The following is a 20,604-nucleotide window of genomic DNA, read 5'->3' on the forward strand; positions in this document are numbered from 1 at the left end:
CACACACACACACACACACACACACACACACGCGCGCACGAACTTTGATGTTCAGATCTTTTTTGTACTTTGTTTGTGCTTTCTGTGAAGACTATTCAACCCCATGGGTCAAAATGGATCTCTTCAAGTTCCACGTTTTTGCTCTCTCTCCCCTACCAGCAGGCTTCTTTCTCTCAGCAGGGATTTATTTTGTTGTGTGAAACATATCTAATGATGTTCTTGATAGAGGAATGACAGAGTATCTGCTGCTTGCCTGCAGGCAGGGCAGAGATTCTCAATTTTTCTGGCCTCCTCTCTGCAGTAAATGGAATGGGGTGATGTTATTGCTGTAATTTTCTTTGGAGCACAACATTTTAAAGAACTAAAGTGCTAAAGTCAAAAACTAGTGAGTTAAACTTGTCAATAAAACAGATCATTGGTTTTTTTTCTATCACCTTCAACAGCTGGAGTTTAGTAACAGATCTATCATTTAATATATATCCTACCTAAGAGCACCGGTGGTCACCGTGATTTTGCAAAGTAAGAATTGTTCCTGGATCAACATCTTTTGTTGATCTTTGAACAACATTCCTTCCAAAAACATAGTCCTAACCTACCCTGGAAATCCAGAGTTCTCGCACGAGCACAAGTTGAATTTGCTCAGCGAGTTTACTCTGGCGTCGAGTAATGATGCTCATTAACTATGCCCTTGTAGCCGAGCTGCACCAATCACATCGGGTTATCTGATATAGGCGGGCCAGAGGAGAGCTCATTAGTAAACATTGCAAGATGGCTATGGATGAACACCAGTTGTTTAAAACGGCTTTGGCCTCTACAATGAACGAGTTAGACTTGGCTTTTTATCTAAAAGGAACAGAAGGCGGCGCTCGAATCGTTCCGATGCAAGAAGGGCGTTTTTGCGTTTTTGCCAACCGGATACATCAAGAATCTACCAGTTAGCTGGTATCTAAGCGTATGGGGCTTGTTGTGATTGGTCGTAGTGTTATTCAATTGCGTGCGGTGAGATTTTCAAATGCATGCTTGGTGCCGCCTCTCGAACTGGCCGATTTTCATTAGTCGATGCCAGACCATTCATCTTTCAGATTTAGGTCTGGATTTCCAGGCTAGTCCTAACCCTATGTTTACCCCTAAACCAAACACTACCCATAACTTAGGTGTAGAAAATAGGTGTAGAATCCCCTAACCCTTGTTATAAGCTAAACTTGACATCCACTGTAAACCTATCTTTTAAATCTGATTGGTTGATTGGAATGTTGAAAGGATGTTGATCCAGGAATATGTTCTACTTGGTGTAATCACATTCACAGAGCAACAGTAAAAGCGAGAAAATAGAGAAGGAAGTGACTGCCCACGGGCTGATCTGTGGAGTCATGCGGTGGACTGAAGTCAAGGCTGAATCACAAAGAAATTATTTCATTTCACTTCATAAAAGCAGTGGTTAACTTGAGATCTGCACAAGTTTATTAAATGCAGCATGTATAAATGCCCACAGACTTGACATACATTTTTAATGTAACAGTGGGAGATTGAATACAAATCAATATGTTGATGCGAAATCACTGTAGGTGAAAAACAGACTTTTGAATAGATTTATCTAGAAAAGTAAAGTTGGTCAAGACAAACTTTGATTGTTGTCTTGACAAAACCTTGTCTAAAAGTTTAATTACAAATATACGGTTAACAATTGCTTATAGTTATAGTACACCACCAGCAACCATAGCAATCCCGTTTACACCAGGTGTTTTAATATGTCTCTTTTGTCCACTTTCAACCACTTCTGTCCTGATTTATTCGAGGGGAGGGTCTATGGGTGGGTAAATGTATGTTTGTTTGTTTTTTCAGATCTTTCGATCTAATGGACAAAATAAGCTGAGAAACATCTCGCTGCAGCCTGTGGTGGACATCCAAGCCTACATCCAAGTGTGACGCCTATGTCCAAATATGTCACATTCTCATTAGCATGATTTTTCCCCCCAAACCAGTTGCAAAATTCACTTTCACATGGTGTTTGAACATAAATATGTGTTGGCAGTCTGCACACAACCACCCTATAATGATAAAAATCCATCCACTCCTTTTTTTTTTATCCCCATAAATCATAAGTACTGTCTCAGAACAAACCGTTCGCAGATTCTACCTTTTGTGATGTCAAAAAATGCCTGCCCACATCCAATGCCACACTTGGATGTGGACAGGTTTGGGTGGACAGGGTTGGGTGTCCAGCGCAGGATGCAGTGAGCCCTACTTTTGATAAGCTTGTCCAATTTACATATGAACATGCCCCGGAGACAATGGAAAAACATACGGAGAGCAGCAGCTTTCGTTTCTGCTCTGATAGCCGCAAGACCACGCCGAACGCTGTAAATGCGTGTTAGAAATCAGGAATGGTGAGACAACATTACGAGCTAGGTACGTTTTTTGTCTTCAAACCAAACTTGGGTCTTCAGCAGACAAAGTTTAAATCCCGTGTGGCTAGCCCGCTTCCCATAATATTTACGCTTTAGGTCAGTAGGCGGAGAGTAGGCAGTCTTTTGTGGCTATTCGAACACATGACCGTTTACACTACGAAAGCAAATTCGCATTCAGTCAAATGCGTTTTCGACTACCTCTGGGGCCCTCCTTACACCTGTTATTAAAATGCGTTTTGGTCAATCACAAGTGGACAACGCTGAATACAGGTGTAAACGGGGTCTAAAACGTTTTGAGCTTGTCCACTTTCGACCACTTCTAGTGGTAGTGGAAAATGCATTTGACCGGATTGATTTCATAGTGTAGATGCTCATGTGGTCGAATGTGGATATGCCATTTACACCTGTATTTATTTTATTACCAGGTGTAAACGCCCTAGCTATCAATCAAAGATTACTTAGCAACCATTTAACCATGGTTGCTTGAGTGTTCTTGAATTGACAACATAATGACCTTTTCTCCTTAACCAAATGTATTTGAAACTCTCTGTACAAGTACCAGTACCGATACTTTATATATAGTGCAGTGTAGGCTCAGTCTCGCCGTTTTCCACTGTTCCACATCCAAGTACACCTCATTCTCCTGTTCCCAGACAGAAGAACTAGCAGTGCTCTGAACTCATCTCAGCTCTGAGTCTGTGATACTGCTGCGTCATACATTGTCTCAGCACAGGATTAGATTTCCATCCTGCAATACACACATTGCTTTATCCCCAATCTCCTCTCCAGATTTTAATCGGATACCCAGTAAGATCTTTTGCCCACCGGAGGAATTCAGAAAAATTGTAGTTCAACACCATATCAATAAATCAAATAGCAGGAATAATTGGAAAGGGAGGAATGCATCTCACTAGAAGAAAATCCTATTATAGAGACCCTTGTGCTCTTTCTGCTTTTATTTAATGTTAATTTTAACATGGCCAAGGTTATACCTTTTTACACTTTTAGTGCATTATTTATGATTTCGTAGTGTTCAGCCAAATAACTCAAGAAGCTGACGCTACCTTAACCTTTTTTTTCTTCCTTCCCTTTTGAGGACCTCACATATGCAGAAAAACTGTTGAGGTAAATTGAAAAATTATGCCAAAGAGTATTTTAGGGTACATAGGCATATATTATAATAGAAATAATTATTTTGAATAAATAAACTTTGTATTACTTAAACTTTAGTGAGCACTTCTCAAGTTTATGACCTCTTTTTCTACACTGTGTAATTTTTTAAGTTGATTCTTAGCAAAAAAACACTTTGTTCTTTCAAAATTATATGTGCTCATTCATGTGTAATTACTTCCACTGTAAGCGTAGAATCTGCCATTCAGAATACATATGAGCGAGTCGCTCGAATGACGGCAGCCATGTTGCGCCTCCATCTTGAAAATACATTAGCCAAAGAGGGACATACCTGGAAATTCAAACTTCGCCTTTCGCACTTTTACACTCAGTGGCACCGTGACGACGCGAGGGGGAGATTACTCGCTCACGGAGAAAATTATGTAGCCTACGCTGTAAACATTGCCTTAAACTATTAACCTCGTACAATATACAGAATAACGATAGCAATGATACTAAGATACAAAGTTACTAAGATTATCTTGCATTTGTTTGGGAACCTGATAGCTGATGTTAGCAATGAAATGGTACCAAAATAACGAAAACGTAAAACTATTATTCGTTTTACATAGATGTTAACTGACTAAATAACTAACTGCAATTTGTAATAGTTTTCTAAAGTTCACTTGAAGGAACACTCATGGACGAAGTCGAACTGGAAGCCATGTTAATCTTGGAATAATACGGCCACCGTAGGAGTTAAAAAGCCTCGGAATGGGAGGGGCTAGAAAGTAATATTCAGTTGGTAGTCATATACAATTTCACCGCTAGATGCGAGAAAATCTTACACTGTGTAGCTTTAAGATTTCCTCTTTGCTTGTTGTATTCCTCATTTGTAAGTGTTTTGCATAAAAGCATCTGCTAAATGAATAAATGTAAATGTATTAAAATAACAGATAAATAGGTTATTTGTTATAAGTTATAAGTTCAGTTGCAAAATTTGTCTTTTAACCAAACTAGTAGACACACACCAGCATCATCCTATTGATCCTACTGTTGTGTAGTAGATGGAAAAATGAGCCATCAGAAAGTCTTTGGAGATCAAAGTTTGAGTCCTAAGGGTCTTCTCAACCCTCACATCTCTTGCCACACACACACACACACACACACACACACACACTCACACTCATGCCCTCTTCTCCCCTCATCCACCACCATCAGACCTCTGCATGTTGTATAGAACCCCACTCTTCCACAGTCAATAACCTTTTAGCTTATTAGTGTTGGCAACATTTTCTCATTTTAATTCTGGTTCATTTTTTATGCTTCATGCAAGCAAACTGTTGCCATGTTTGTTACCTTTAGGGACCGGTTCTTTTTCTGCAATTTCCACTTCATCTGCACTTTCTTCCTTTTCATCTTTTTCCTCTTCTTCCAGGGTTGTTATGCCTTTGAAAGAAAAGAAAACATATTTATAAGGCTTGCCAGATAGATCACAAGAAGTCTTCGTGATTTTATTTCGAATCTATCAAGTCTTTAAAGCCTTTAGTAACCATTAAAATTCAATTAATGTGATACAACAGAAATTTCTACTTTCAACATTTACTAGTGCGATGCTTTTCATACTGAGCATTTTGAAAACAGACTATACCTTGAACCGTTTCTTCCATGTCCACATCCTCTTTGGCTTCAGAAGCTGTTGTATCACATAGATGAGTTACACACATGACAAAGTCAGCAGAGGCCTCAATGGGTAACAATTTATTTTCATTTGACCTATTATTCTTGAACTCTGCCAAGCAATTTTGGCGCAGCTAAGATTTTCCCTTAGTTGTTGGGTAGATTGCATTAGTGTTTTACAAAGAGATATAATCAGATTTAATTTACATGAACATTTTTTTCAATTATTGTATTGAGGATGATCCTTCAAAATTCATTAGCAACATCAGTAGCGAGTTAAGAATTGGAACAGTTGGTTTAGATTTGCGCAGAGTGAATTATCAAATCAGCTAAATTAGGTTAGCAGGGTTAAGTCAAGCAGCCTTATTTTAACGACCATTAGTAAAAAGCATAAGCGGTATACATTATCTAAGCTTACCAATTAATTGCTTTATGCGCTGCTATAAGACAATGACTATGACCACTATTCTTAACTACTCATTTAAGCCACGGTAACCAATTTTGACCTTCATTTAGCTTAGTTTCCCATTTTTTCCTTGATCATCTAGAACTTTGATACCCTTGAATGACCTCTTTCGGGACAACCGCTTGGTGACAGTTCACATGAAAGCAGTCTCTCATGGATTCTAACCGTTTCACTGGCAGCTGAACAGCAATACACCAGGTGTTGTTCTTTGATCCACCCAGCATGAATTAGACATCAATTCAATTAGAACTCAAATGGGGTCCTTTCCTACCAGCGTATTTGGATATGCATGGTAGCAAACTTAGACTAAATTCTTGTGTGACAGCAAAGTGACGTCTAAATGATTATTGTTTTTGGCTAAAATTGAGTAAACCTTTGGTTAAAAAAAGCTAAATTAGTAAAAAGTGATCAGTTGACTTAACTTAAAAAAAGTGGGGAAACCCATTGCCTTAAAATTAAGTAAATGAGCTTCATGCGTAATTAAAAATATATATATTTACATGAACTTGACAATTCCACATAACTTACTTTTTTCAATCATGCATGGTTTATTTACTTAATAATTTGAAGGCAACAGGTTTCCATATTTTCTTTTTAAACTAAGTCAACTGATCACTTTTACAGGGTTGCAGACTAACAATTAGCAATGGGAATCATAAAGAATTCTTGAGAATTTTTTGCTAATGATTATGGTTCCTTAATGGTTCCATCAAGTATTCTTTTAGTACTTGTAAAGAATGTGATGTTTGGAAATGCAATGTTACTGCCAAATTATATAAAACAAATTATTTAAAACAGTTTTTGAAAAAGGTGTTTAAATTTTAAATTTTAAAAATAAATTTTTTTATTAATAATTTTGCCATAAATATGTTAAAATCAATACAATACAAAAAAAAAAAAAAAATGTGTAAACAAATTTCATTCATTATTTTTTATAAAATACTACTGACAAAATTCACTAAAAAGAGTCGACCAAAAAGAGAGTCATTTGTTCGGGAAACAGACTACACGTTGTGCTGGGTGTTTTTTGATTCACTAACAAGAACCAGCTCGAAGTGATTCTTTTGGGAATCAAACTACATTGGTCGCGCTGTTTGTTTTGCAATGTAGATTCAGTAATGATGCTGCAGTGCCAGTGAAAAGGTTAAGGAAACTCTGTCAGAGTATTTTAGTATGGTGTTCCGACGGCATCCAAATGCATGTGTGAAAACTGCAGAAACAAAACATTATTTGGTTACATATTTTTTTTCTCAGTTCCCAACCCTAAAATCACTGGCTGCAAGATTATCTGTCATTTTGCCATGAACACATTTTTGAAAAACAAAAAAAAACCTTTTCGGAGTCAACAACTAAAAATATTTTTGGTACCTTTTTCAGGTGAAGAGCCATCATCTTCATCAGCCACCACTGTTGTCTCATCTCCACCTGGTTCGGAACTAACTACAGGTGCTGTTACTATAATACCATCATCATCCTCACCACTTATCTGTTCATCTCCCTCCTCTTTTCCCTCTGCCTCCTGCTCCTCCTTATCTGCAACATCATCAGCTAGCTCAGGCTCCTCAGTAACACCCTCACCTTCACTTGTTGTATCTTTTTCAGAGTCAGCGTCTTTCAGCCAAACACCAGTCTCATCTTTAAGACTGTCTTTTACTCCCTCACCATGATCGTCAGCTAGTTCTTTAGCTATCTTATCATCGTGGTCATCAGATGGGATATCAGTAGCGCTTAAGCCATCTTGTGAGCCAGCTATATCAGCTACTGCGTCGTCAGCTTTAGCAGCACTCTCCTCTATGGGTGTTAATATCTCTGCATCACCATCAACTTTAAGTGTAGGTTCCTCACCAATTTCCTGAGCTTCAACATCAGTGACTGTAACACCAGCATCTGCTATGATACCAAGCACAATGGGGATATCAGCCTCCTGGACATCATCGTCATCATCTTTCTCCTCACTTTGGTCATCTTTTTGGTCATCATCAGTACTGTCATCGGTGGGTGGTTCTTCATGGCCAGCCTCCCCACCCTCAAGAGCATCTTCTGCTTCTTTGATATCTTTAGAGGAGGAATCATCAGCTACAACTTCATCGTCGTGCTCTTCTGTGGGCAAAGGTGGGAGGATTTCAGCATCAGATTTTAGATCATCTATGGTACCATCTTCATCCTCCTCTTCTGCTTTGCTCGATTCATCATCCTGATCATCTAGAGATGTAGTAGGAACCTTTTCATCTGCATCAGTTCTGTCCTCCTCATCATCATCTTCAGCCACCTCAGCTTCTTTAGAGGTGACAAGTTCTGCAGCTTCATCTTTCTCCTCATCGGGTTTGGCAGGGATGGAAGCATCTTCCTTTTCGGGAGCAGCAGAAAAAGCAGCAGCAGCCTCCTCTTCATGTTCTTCTTCCTCTTCCTTTTCTTCAGCCTCTTCTTTTTTTCCTTCCTCTTCCTCGTCAGGCTCCTCTGTTGCTGCTTCCTCCTCCTCATCAGCCTCCACTTCATCCTTTTCTTCAGCCTCCTCATCCTTTCCCTCCTCCTCCTCTTCCTCCACAGCCTCCTCTGCTGCTGCTTCCTCCTCTTCATCTTCCTCTTCCTCCTCAGCTTCTTCTTTCTCCTTTTCTTCAGCCTCCTCTTCCTTTCCCTTCTTCTCCTCCACAGCCTCCTCTGCTGCTGCTTCCTCCTCTTCATCTACCTCTTCCTCCTCAGCATCAGCTTCTTCTTTCTCCTTTTCTTTAGCCTCCTCTGCTGCTTCCTCCTCTTCTTCATCTTCCTCTTCTTCAGCAGATTCTTCTTCCTCCTCCTCAATCTCCTCACCATCTTCTTCTTCTACTTCTTCTTCATCATCCTCTTCTTCTTCTTCCACCTCCACCTCTTCGTCAGCAGCCATCTCATCTTCTTCCTCCTCCTCCTCTTCCTCCTCATACTCCCCTTCCTCTTCTAAGATCTCCTTGGCCCGTATCTCTGCAACTATATCATTAGGTTGTCAGAAATGTCAGTGAAGCTGTAGAGAGTGTGGGGTTCAAACCCCACAGGATGAGACAGATTCAAAAAAATTTTGGCTAGACATACACAATCCAGTGCATAACATATAATCAGATATATTATGCATATTATGTATTTTACTGTGACAGCATCCCTTTAGTAGTATGCTATTAGATAGGTGAATACTTAGAAGACATGCAAACGAATAGGTTCCTAAGGTAATTTTTTGTTTGTTTTTTTTGTACAACTGTTGATGCACAAAGGAGCTCTGCATATTGCTCATAGCTTGATGAGGCCTCTTAATGGTGCAATATATTGTCAGAATAACAAATTGTCCAAACTTTTGTGGCTTTTAAGGTTCGGTTGCATTTACTGTTGTTTGGAAAATTATTGAACCAAAAACAAGTATCAAATCGAATCCACACGACTGAATTTCATGTGAGGGCGAAAGATTTCCCCATGCATATTTTGTAAGGGTTTCAAGTTGGTCACAAACCAAGAAAGTTAATTGGTTTGAAAGTGACTTCTGTGTGAGCTGTGCTTCACATATCGCAACACTATTGACAATAAACAATGGACCTTTGAAATGTTGCTAATGTGACCGCACCATTAGTCAATGTCTGTTAAAGTCGGCATGAAACAGATATCGTGACCGTCTTTTCTTCCCAATGGTGACCAAGGGAAATGGCTTTTTGAACAAGAAAAAAAAGTAAGGCGAGACTTGATTTTGTCGATCAGTATTTGATTGGATCATTGCATTGTTGTTTGCAAACTGCTGCGATTTTATGTAATTGTCAGGTTGCGGAAGGGGAGGTTTTATTATCCAGCTCTGCATTAAGTCCTCATTAAAGAAGAGATGTTGTTGAAAGGCGGAGGGGGAGCTTATTTTTCCGATTTACAGATATTACCATGGAACATTAGCCCAGAAATCTAGACGCACCCTAGCGGCAGCAAAATGTATTTTGCAGCCAGGGTAGTCTAGCAACTCTCCATTGACTTTCGAGCTGCAAAAACCTAAATTGGGTCAGGCCAATCACGTCGTGTATAGAGTAGGCAGGGCGGGCTTAACATAATGACGACAGAATTGCGACGGTTCCTTGCTACTTGAAAACAAAGAATGGCGGCTGCTGCTGGCGAACAGTCTTTCGAATCGGCTTTGGCCACGACTCTGGAGGACTTGGAGTTAAAGGAATACTCCACCGTCTTTTCATATTAAACTATGTTATTCCCTTAACTAAGACGAGTTGATACATACCTCTCTCGTGTCAGTGCGTGCACTTAATCGCTCTTTGAAACTTTGTTCACTCAGTTCATTCAATACGGGCCAAGCAGAGAAGCTACCAAACACCTCCACGGTTTCCCTATTTAAACACAGTTACTCGCGTAGTGTAACTCGACCTAGGACGGTGACACAAAATAAAACGTTGCGCTTTTCTAAGCGTGTAAAATGGATAACTATATTGTATGGCGGAATACCATAGCAAGTGCGTGTAAGCACTTCGTCTTGGCGGAGTAATATCTTCACCAGAGAGAGCGGGGGCCGGTGAGAGGATTTTTCACGAGTGAAGATATTACTCCGCCAAGTCGAAGTGCTCATAAGCACTTGCTATGGTATTCCGCCAAACAATATAGTTATCCATTTTACACGCTTAGAAAAGCGCAACGTTTTGTTTTGTGTCACCGTCCTAGGTCGAGTTACACTACGCGAGTAACTGTGTTTAAATAGGGAAACCGTGGAGGTGTTTGGTAGCTTCTCTGCTTGGCCCGTATTGAATGAACTGAGTGAACAAAGTTTCGCCGCGCGCCAGAGCGATTGAGTGCACGCACTGAGACGAGAGAGGTATGTATCAACTCGTCTTAGTTAAGGGAATAACATAGTTTAATATGAAAAGACGGTGGAGTATTCCTTTAAGTTTTTCTTTGAGAAAAGAGCAAAGAACAAAGTCATTAAGTCATTCTTAAAAAAAGGAAGATGTGTTTGTAGTTTTGCCGGCCAGATATGGCAAAAGTTGAATCTATCAACTAGCTCCGCTGTTGGGAAAATGCTCTGGTTGGTTGAAGCGCTGTCCTATTGCGTGAAGAGGGAATTTGAAAGACAGCCGTTTATCCCGCCCCTCGGATTGAGCCGTGTCTATGGTGAGTTGCCAGACCTAACATCTTGATGTAGGTCTGGCTTGCCAGGCTAATGGAACATGAGTATATAAAAAGATGTGCATGGATAAATCGTGTAATGGATGTAGGCAAGTAAGAGCTGTGCGTGTAAACCTCACTCCCCTTGCCTCAAGAGGCACGCTAGAGACTGCGGTCTTTAACGTCCTTGTTATCACACCCTCCTCCCACGCCAGAGCCCCCGGTTCGAATCCAGCTTGAAGTGGGTCGAGTAGGACCGGTTAAGCATGCATAATAAACACTGACAAATATCTTGGGCTTGTGTTAACCAGACACCTTATTTCAGACTTTTTGGAATTGGAATTGGAAGTGCTAAAATGCTAAAACTTGTTTTCAGGCTTTGGCCTAAAAAAATACATCACTCTATTGGTTTTTAAAAGTGTGTGCACTCTAATTTCCTGTTACCATAGGAAAAACTGTAAGCATTCATTAATACATATCATGGGGTCTTTAAGAAGGTACTTTAAACAGTGTACAATAAAAATCATTGTAAAAGGAAGTTTACAGTGTCTGAAATTACCGCGCCACAATGGAGCGTATAGCATCATCATAAGAACAATACTTATGGTTTATAAATCTCCTCCAGTGACACTGCCTATATGTCTTAGGAGCACACATCTAATTTCCTGGTCTCTTAGGTGTCCCTGTGTCAACAATTATGGACTGTACCTTTAAAGCAAAACAGGGGCACACCAATTTATGAGGCTTGCAGAGTTCCCTTAAGTGTTAATATGACAAATGACAGCAAATGTGTTGCCCATATAATCAAATTCAGACTTTTATTACACATATGTGGGACTATTTTTATTCACAAACATTTGCATTTGCTGAAACTGATAATGGTGTTTAGATGCTTTCTGCAATAGCTTTACCATTTAGAGCTTACCATTACCAGCTTAATGATAATTTCATGAAAATGTTAATAGACAAATACATGCAGCTTTATGGAACACTGATTAGCATGGGGAGCATAATTAGGGTGTGTGAACACAAAGGGAAATGATTATGAATGCATGGCTCCAAATGCAATCAATGACAGCATAATGCCCATTCTCCATAAAATACTCTAATGCTTGCCCTCCTAATGCAACTTTAATATAAATGTGTTAATTACAGACTCAAGCAAACTGTTATCTGTTATGCTGATGGGTTGTGAATTCTCTAATGAATGCAATCTCATCAAGCTCTCTTCAAGACACAGACCTTTTTTTCTTGGTGGCAGGAATTCTCCTAGAGGAGAGATGCACAGACCATAAGAATATACGAACAACTGTGATTAAGTTAGTTGGTTAATGTGAGGTTTAATGCATGGTAAAAATAAAATAAAAAATGATGAAATTCTGTTTTGTGCTCAACAGAAGATTGAAAACCTTAGGGGTTCGGAACAACTATCTATTTAATATCATCAATGACAAGGTGCACTGCTTTGTAAGAACCCAATTTGTAGCCTAATACATTTTGTGAGGCTTTAATTTGAATATGGTACTCCAAACTCATTGCTTTATGTAAAAAAAAAAAAAAAAAAAAATTAACAACCTGACAAAATATTCACCCTTTCAGGCAACTAATGATTGCTCTTCAAATATTGCCCCTAATACTTCCTCAATTAACAGTTGAAAGTCCCACAAACCTAATGTGAGAAGCGTTTTGTGAGGAGATTTGCATATTTATTTAGTTCAGCAGTAATGTATCAATTCTCAAAACAACTGTCTGAATCTAATTATTTATGCCAAACACCACTTGACACCCTTAAAGTGCTGTCGTAGTCCACTTTAATTTGAGAATAAATGCTTCAGAAAACCATGAAGAAGAAAGTACACCTCACAAGGTCAGGTCATGTTTAAGATGTGCAAAAGGCTTGGTATATCCTATCCTAACAGATATGACTGGATTCTTCATCTCATGTTGATTTTAAACACTATTCATTTATTTATGTCAAACAATTAAAATAGAATTTTAGTGCACCTTTAAAAATGATGCATATCTTCTGTGTGCATGTTCAAAGTGAAGGAGCACAGAGAATGATACTAACCTTTTTTCTTCACAAAATGACGATCACCTAAATTGGCGGAGGAGGAAGGAATACAGAAGACAGTGTTAGAAAAGAACCTACAAAATAGATCTTTTGAAACATTGATGAGGGTTGAATAAATTATAAATGTGGATCAGAGAAGGGAAAAGGCTTGTCTGCAGTCCACAGCACTTTATTCCTGGCCTCTAAGATCTTCTATAAAAAAGGGCATGTCAACATCAGTACACACACACACAGACACAGAGAAGTGTTGCAATCTTTATATTTCACACTTTTACACATTTAATTTGCATGCGACAAACAGGTTCAAATCAAAATTATTCGGCATGTGAAGCCACCTTTATGCCCGATGATGCATTTACATGTGTGCAATTAGAATGTTTAATTAATCAGCTTGTTTGTCTGCTGAGCGAATTGATCTGGCGAGCCTGTTTTATTCCAGTGTGATCTGTAAATGTATCCTTTGGTGCTCAATGAAAAGCAGAGCATATTTGGTGATTTTGTATAGAGAGTTGAGTAATATTTTTCATGATTGAAATTACATTTCTCATTTCCAGAAATGATTATGAAAGTAAGTTTTTGATGTGTTCATAAATTCCCATTTCTGTATACAGTACTATCAAATCTGGTAAATAAGATTATACAACATTAAAGATTGACAACTGAAATGCCACATAGTTTAAAATGTGCATGTCATTTATATATCTCACTGTATTTGATAAATAAACATATAGGTGGAAGAACACTTATTTCCCAGAATGCATCACCTGTTTAATTGCAATTCAGTGAATTCCTCTTCTTGTCTTTCTAATTCAAATTCTTGTGTGGTGTGAACAATGCAATTCAAGCCATGGAGTCAATTTTTCTACTACAGTTTTTACATTAAACATTTTTTTTTTTTTTTTTTTTATCCCTGGCTGTGACATTTGTCAAAAACATTAAATGTTAATTCAGTATGATAAAATGGCAATGGTTTGTTTGGAATTCCATAAACATGGTGTATCTCACTCACAATAATAATGTATTCATGTAGGATATAATAGATCTTAATAGGTTCCTATTCATATGCTTTTTTTACCATCCTAGGCACAGAATATTCATCCAGGCTATACAGTATGTAGCCCAATAGAATTGTGTTTGTACTTAGTACACTTACTATTTTGTTTATTTGTACACTTCAATGCTTTACCCTCATGTATGTATGCATTTATTTGTTTATTTATTTTCATCATAAATGCGCATTTTGTCATTGTTTTGGAGCACACTAGCTTATGGATAACAGTAAGGCTCACATATTCATACTAAATGCAAAAATAGCAGAATAGCTAGGCTACTTCAATTTTGATCTTATAGGGACTAAATTCAACAGTCAGTTATAGGCTTAAATCACAGTGCATCTAAAGTCTTTTAATATTTTATTGATAATTTTTGTCTGAGAAATATTTTCCCTCACAATATGTAAGGGTGTTCGGTATTTTCTGTCAGTTTCGAATCGAAACTAGCGAGGCCCGATTCTCAAATGATTCGCATTTGAATCGGTTCTTATCAATGAATCGTTCGGAGGGTTTAAAAAACCAGAGTGAATCATTCAGTTCAACATCTGCACGTGCTGCTTGTGAACGACTCGGGTAAAGACATTTTTCATCTTCAGTTTCAAAACAGTACACACTGCACGCTGCCATCTGACACTCGTCTGTCTGGACACTGGAAATGAGGCATTTTCTTTTACTGTGTGTTTGTGTGTATATATATATATATATATATATATATATATATATATATATATATAGCCTATATATATATATATAGCCTATATACAGTACCAGTCAAAAGTTTGGAAACGTAACTATTTTTAATGTTTTTGAAAGAAGTCTCTTATGCTCATCAAGCCTGCAGTTAAAAAAACAACAACAACAAAAAAACAGTAATAAAAATAAAAATAAAAAGTTAAAAAGAACTGTATTTATTTAGAATAGAAATCTTTTGTAACAATATACACTACCGTTCAAAAGTTTGGGAACAATAACTATTTTTTTTTAAAGAAATTAGTACTTTAATTCAACAAGGATGCGTTAAATTGATAAAAGGTGATGGTAACGATTTATATTGTTAGAAATGTTTTTATTTTGAATAAATGCTGTTTTTATGAATAAATGCTGTTAACGTTTTACTCATCAATGAATCCTGAAAAAAGTATTCCAAAAAAAATATTAAACAGCACAACTGTTTCCATCATTGATAATAACTGAGTATCAAATCATCATATTAGAATGATTTCTGAAGGATCATAAGACACCAAAGACTGGAGTACTTGCTGATGAAAATTCAGCTTTGCATCACAAAAATAAATTACATTTTAAAATATATTAAAAAAGAGAACCATTATTTTAAATTGTAATAATATTTCATAATATTAGGGGTTTTTTTTGTTTTTTTTTTACTGCAGGCTTGATGAGCATAAGAGACTTCTTTCAAAAACATTAAAAATAGTAACGTTTCCAAACTTTTGACTGGTACTGTATGTATTTATTGTTTCTGGGTTCAACATTTGTGACAAGGTTGAGTTTTTTACTTCATTTATGAATAAATGTAATAAAAAATATAAAATAGTCATGGTTTCAGTAAAGATATACTTAATAAAATCATGATTTAAAATCATAATTTAGAATATTTGATGTATTGTGTCCACTTAACCATTGATAAGCATCCTATGTCAGAAATGGCAGCCACATCAGCAATAGAAAGACTGTGTTGTGCATGCAGATATTGACCCAGAAGGAAGGGCAAAATATGAGATATTTAAAATTTAAAATATAAATTTGAAGGCAATGTCTCCCTTTAAACCGGTTAGAGTCTTCGACCCTGTCACACTATTCTCAACTATTCTTTTGGGGAATAAATAGTTAACACAATCAAATTGTGGTTTTAATTAAACATCTAAATTGAATAATAGAATAAAATAAAAGTTAAATCAGGGGAAAAATTGAAAACTGAAAATAATTAAAGGTCTTTAATGCCTGAGGTGGAAAAATATGAATTGTTGGAGGTTTGATGTGCCTAATGATGTGGGATATTTAGAAAAATAATTATATGTATGAAATATTATACTATCCAGGATGAAATATTACTGAATCCCAAGAATGACCCATATGACCTGTGATATATATATATATGAAGTGCCATCTGAAATTTTCTTCTAGAATGATCATTTTTATAAAGCTTGTATACATACATACATATACAGTACAGGTCAAAGGTTTGGAAACATTGCTATTTTTTATGTTTTTGAAAGAAGTTTCTTCTGCTCATCAAGCCTGCATTTATTTGATAAAAAATACAGAAAAAAATATGTATATTGTGATATATTATTACAATTTAAAATTATTTGTTTTCAATTTATTATACTTTAAATTATCAATTATTTATGTGATGCAAAGCTGAATTTTCAGGATCATTACTCCAGTCTATTACATGATCCTTTAGAAATCATTCTAATATGATGATTCATTATCAAAGTTGGAAACAGTTCTGCTGCTTAATATTTTTTCATAACCTGTGATACTTTTTTAGGATACTTTGATGAATAAAAAGTAAAAAAAAAAAAAAAAAAAAAAAAAAGCAAATTTTTTAAAAATAGAAATCTTTTGTAACAACAATATACACTACTGGTCAGTAATTTGGGGTCAGTATTTTTTTTCTTTCTTTTTTTGAAATAAATCAATACTTTTATTCAGCAAGGATGTGTTGAATTCATAAAAAGTGATAGTAAAGAAGATTTATATTATTAGAAAATATTTTTTTATTTTGAATAAATGCAGTTCTTTTTAACCTTTTATTCATCAAATATATTAGGCAGCAGAACTGTTTCCAACACTCATAATAAATCAGAATATTAGAATGATTTCTAAAGGATCATGTGATAGACTGGATGTCACATGTGACACTGAAGACTGGAGTAATGATGCTGAAAATTCAGCTTTGCATCACATGAATAAATTATTTTTTAAAGTATATTCAAATAGAAAACTATTATTTTAAGTTGTAATAATATTTCACATTATTACTGTTTTTTCTGTATTTTTGATCAAATAAATGCAGGCTTGATGAGCAGAAGAAACTTCTTTCAAAAACATTAAAAATAGTAATGTTTCCAAATTTTTTGACCTGTACTGTTTTCTGTATTGTGATCAGTTTGTATACCTTGTGTATTTAGATATATATATATATATATACATACAGTACCAGTCAAAAGTTTGGAAACATTACTATTTTTAATGTTTTTGCAAGAAGTCTCTTATGCTCATCAAGCCTGCAGTAAAAAAAAAAAAAAAAAAAAAAAACAGCAATATTATGAAATATTATTACAATTTAAAATAATGGTTCTCTTTTTTAATATATTTTAAAATGTAATTTATTTTTGTGATGCAAAGCTGAATTTTCATCAGCAAGTACTCCAGTCTTTGGTGTCTTATGATCCTTCAGAAATCATTCTAATATGATGATTTGATACTCAGTTATTATCAATGATGGAAACAATTGTGCTGTTTAATATTTTTTTTGGAATACTTTTTTCAGGATTCATTGATGAGTAAAACGTTAACAGCATTTATTCATAAAAACAGCATTTATTCAAAATAAAAACATTTCTAACAAAATAAATCGTTACCATCACCTTTTATCAATTTAACGCATCCTTGTTGAATTAAAGTACTAGTTTCTTTAAAAAAAAAAAGTTATTGTTCCCAAACTTTTGAACGGTAGTGTATATTGTTACAAAAGATTTCTATTCTAAATAAATACAGTTCTTTTTAACTTTTTATTCATCAAATAATCCTGAAAAAAGTATCTCAGGTTATAAAAAAAATATTAAGCAGCACAACTGTTTCCAACATTGATCATAAATCATCATATTAGAATGATTTCTGAAGGATCATAAGACACCCAAAACTGGAGTACTTGCTGATGAAAATTCAGCTTTGCATCACAAAAATAAATTACATTTAAAGGTATATTAAAAAAGAGAACCATTATTTTAAATTGTAATAATATTTCATAATATTACTGTTTTTTTTTTGTTTTTTGTTTTACTGCAGGCTTGATGAGCATAAGAGACTTCTTTCAAAAACATTAAAAATAGTAACGTTTCCAAACTTTTGACTGGTACTATATATATATATATATATATATATATATATATATATATATATATATATATATATATGTGTGATCAGGTTGTATACCTTGTGTACTTGCAAGGTTTTTGTTTTGCTGAGATTATTCTGTTGGTATGTTATGTATTTATCTGAAATCATTCATTTATAACTGGAGGTATTGAAGCAATGTGGCAGTCAGTCCACATGCATTTATTCAGAGCACCTCAAGGTGACTTATGAAGAATCTTAGCCAAGCGTGTTATTGGTTCAACAATCTAGGCAATGTCGCTTTTGTGCCTCTCTTTGTTTTGAGCTCTCTTTATTGATGCATTTGAATGTGTTCACTGTGCATACGTGTACTTCATTTGTTTTCTGACAGCTCTATAAACATTTATTTCTGCTGGATTTTAACTAGATGATTTCAAACGTTTGTGCTCAGCTCAATGCTAAATACTACTTATGTGAATTATGTAGATCTTAAAACTCGAGTCTTCTGGTGTTATAGGTTTCCTAATTGATCACAGTGGTCTGTGGTCAGATTCATTATTTCATAGGTCTTATTTAATCTTCGTAGGCATTATTTATCTTTGGAGATTTTGCTTGAAGATTAAAGCAAAACGGCTTATATTTGCCTTTATTAAAAGTGTCAGTTTTAACAGCAGTTTTGTTTGTTAACCTTCCATCATGGTATGGGTTGGATAGTGTAGTAACAGATGTGATACATTTTCAAGGTCATGGAAGTTAAAGAGAATTTACTAGGCTAAACTTGATACAAAATCAGAATAAAAAGGAGACGAGATAGAGCACCTAATAAACATTTCTTCTGACCTTTCTAAGTGCATCTGTGGTTAAAGACAGGGCCATATGAGCCTGCCTCAATGAGACCACAATGACTCATTAGCCTCCAAAATTACAGAGGGGAGATTCAGATTCATGAATCTAAGATGAGATTCATTGTTCTCTGAGATTCATTGTTCTCCAATAGTGACAAATATCACAAATAGTGCATCATCTGTTCTCTTGCACTAAACTGCAAACATAATTTTCTTAATTAGTATTGCTGTCTTGTTTTCCAGTTAACAAATATATAGAGAAATTCTTAACTTAAAGTTACTTTAGAAATAAAATAATTGCAAGACTTGCTTTCCTAGAATTAATATTGAATTAGATTGTTCTCATGTACAAAAAACATCTCCAGCCAACTAGCCTTTATATAGTATATTATATATTTTCTATACTCTTCTAGTACTCAAATTAAATTCTGTAGCATTACTTGTATTGTCCCCTTTCAATCAATTGCTTATGCTTGTATTCTCATTTGCAAGTTGCCTTGGATAAATGTTACTGCATATTATGTATGTGTTTGTGAATCATCTTAACTTAACATAACTTGAGATTATTATCAGAAGAAACCAAGAAGATTTGATGTGCGAGATTAATGAGATGGTCCTCAATGCAGAGCATAAAATCCGGGGGGAGGAGTCGGATCTAGATCCAACTCCTCCCACCTTACATACCTAAACCTACCAGTCTCCACCCCCTGATCCCTAAACCCACCCCTAAACCTACCCATCTCCACCCCTAAACCTACCAATCTCCACCCCTTATATAAGATCCGACTCCTCCCCCCGGATCTTGTGTACTGCATTGAGGTGCTACTGAGATTAATGACAGAGATGTGATACTGTTTTGTTTGGTTTTTATTGTAATTTTGTAGAATCACACATGTGGCAGACAGTTCCTGGTAGAAATTCCTCGTCCTCTTTCTCAAAACTCTTCATTGGAGTGTAAAGCTGTAAAATAGTGACCCATTCCTTTAATATTTCTGGTTATGACACACACCATTTCTAGCAGACCTTGTAATATTATGCCAGAATATAGATTGCTTGAAATTAAATATTTACACAAATTTGATCCATGCTATTCTTCAATCCTTTAGGGAAACCAGGTTTAAACCAGGTTGCAGAACGGGAAAACCGTGACCAATAAAAGCCAGCTCAAATTTCTAATAAGTCCTATTAGTACACATGGCTCGTCAGATCAAACCGCTGTGGGTTAGTCTGTGGTTTCTGAGATGTTGGTGATATTACAGTAAACACTTTGTTGTGTGATCATGCTGCTATTGTGAAAGAAAGGCTACAACAAGTTTATATACCTTCATCCTCCTCTTCTTCTGGTGCTACCAAATTAGTCATAAAAGTCAAGATTGACGTTATCCAATCGGTAGTGTCATCCATTGCTTCGTTCACCGCCTTCATAGGATCAGGGCTGATGTGGTGAATACCCCCTAAGAGCATGTTTTAGACAGGGCATCTTGAGACATATTTCCATACACTCATCAAACTGTACATTCACTTACAGCCATTTAACCAGCTCTAATAACAACAGCAAAAACTTCTAAACTCTCAGTCTGTTCATCAATGCTCTACAAAAGCAACTCAAAATCTTTATCCGTGTAAAATCCAGCTCAAAAGCTATATATATGGCCGAAAGTATATGATATACCTGAACACTTGAACACCACATCATTATCAGCTTGAACGTTTCAAAATCATGGACATTTAATTGGGAGTTGTTGTTTGAATTTGACATTACAGTATTACTTTTCCA

The 20,604-nt window shown here is 36.0% G+C and overlaps 1 protein-coding gene across 9 annotated transcripts in view; it reads right to left on the minus strand.

The window, feature by feature from the left end:
• trdn (triadin) overlaps positions 1-20,604 on the minus strand; it is a 47,655-nt gene that overhangs the window by 16,592 nt on the left and 10,459 nt on the right. For 7 of the 9 annotated variants that reach the window (XM_081377797.1, XM_081377794.1, XM_081377795.1 and 4 more), the window contains 6 exons: positions 20,150-20,281; positions 12,842-12,868; positions 12,013-12,039; positions 7,033-8,625; positions 5,170-5,214; positions 4,878-4,967 (listed from right to left, as the gene is read on the minus strand). In XM_081377797.1, coding sequence (XP_081233923.1) covers positions 4,878-4,967; positions 5,170-5,214; positions 7,033-8,625; positions 12,013-12,039; positions 12,842-12,868; positions 20,150-20,281 — 1,914 coding nt within the window. The remainder of the gene's footprint in view (positions 1-4,877; positions 4,968-5,169; positions 5,215-7,032; positions 8,626-12,012; positions 12,040-12,841; positions 12,869-20,149; positions 20,282-20,604) is intronic. The other 2 variants (XM_081377800.1, XM_081377799.1) reach the window with 1 other exon arrangement.

Source organism: Scardinius erythrophthalmus (genome assembly GCF_964197995.2).
Source record: "Scardinius erythrophthalmus genome assembly, chromosome: 11".
Classification (NCBI taxonomy): domain Eukaryota; kingdom Metazoa; phylum Chordata; class Actinopteri; order Cypriniformes; family Leuciscidae; genus Scardinius; species Scardinius erythrophthalmus.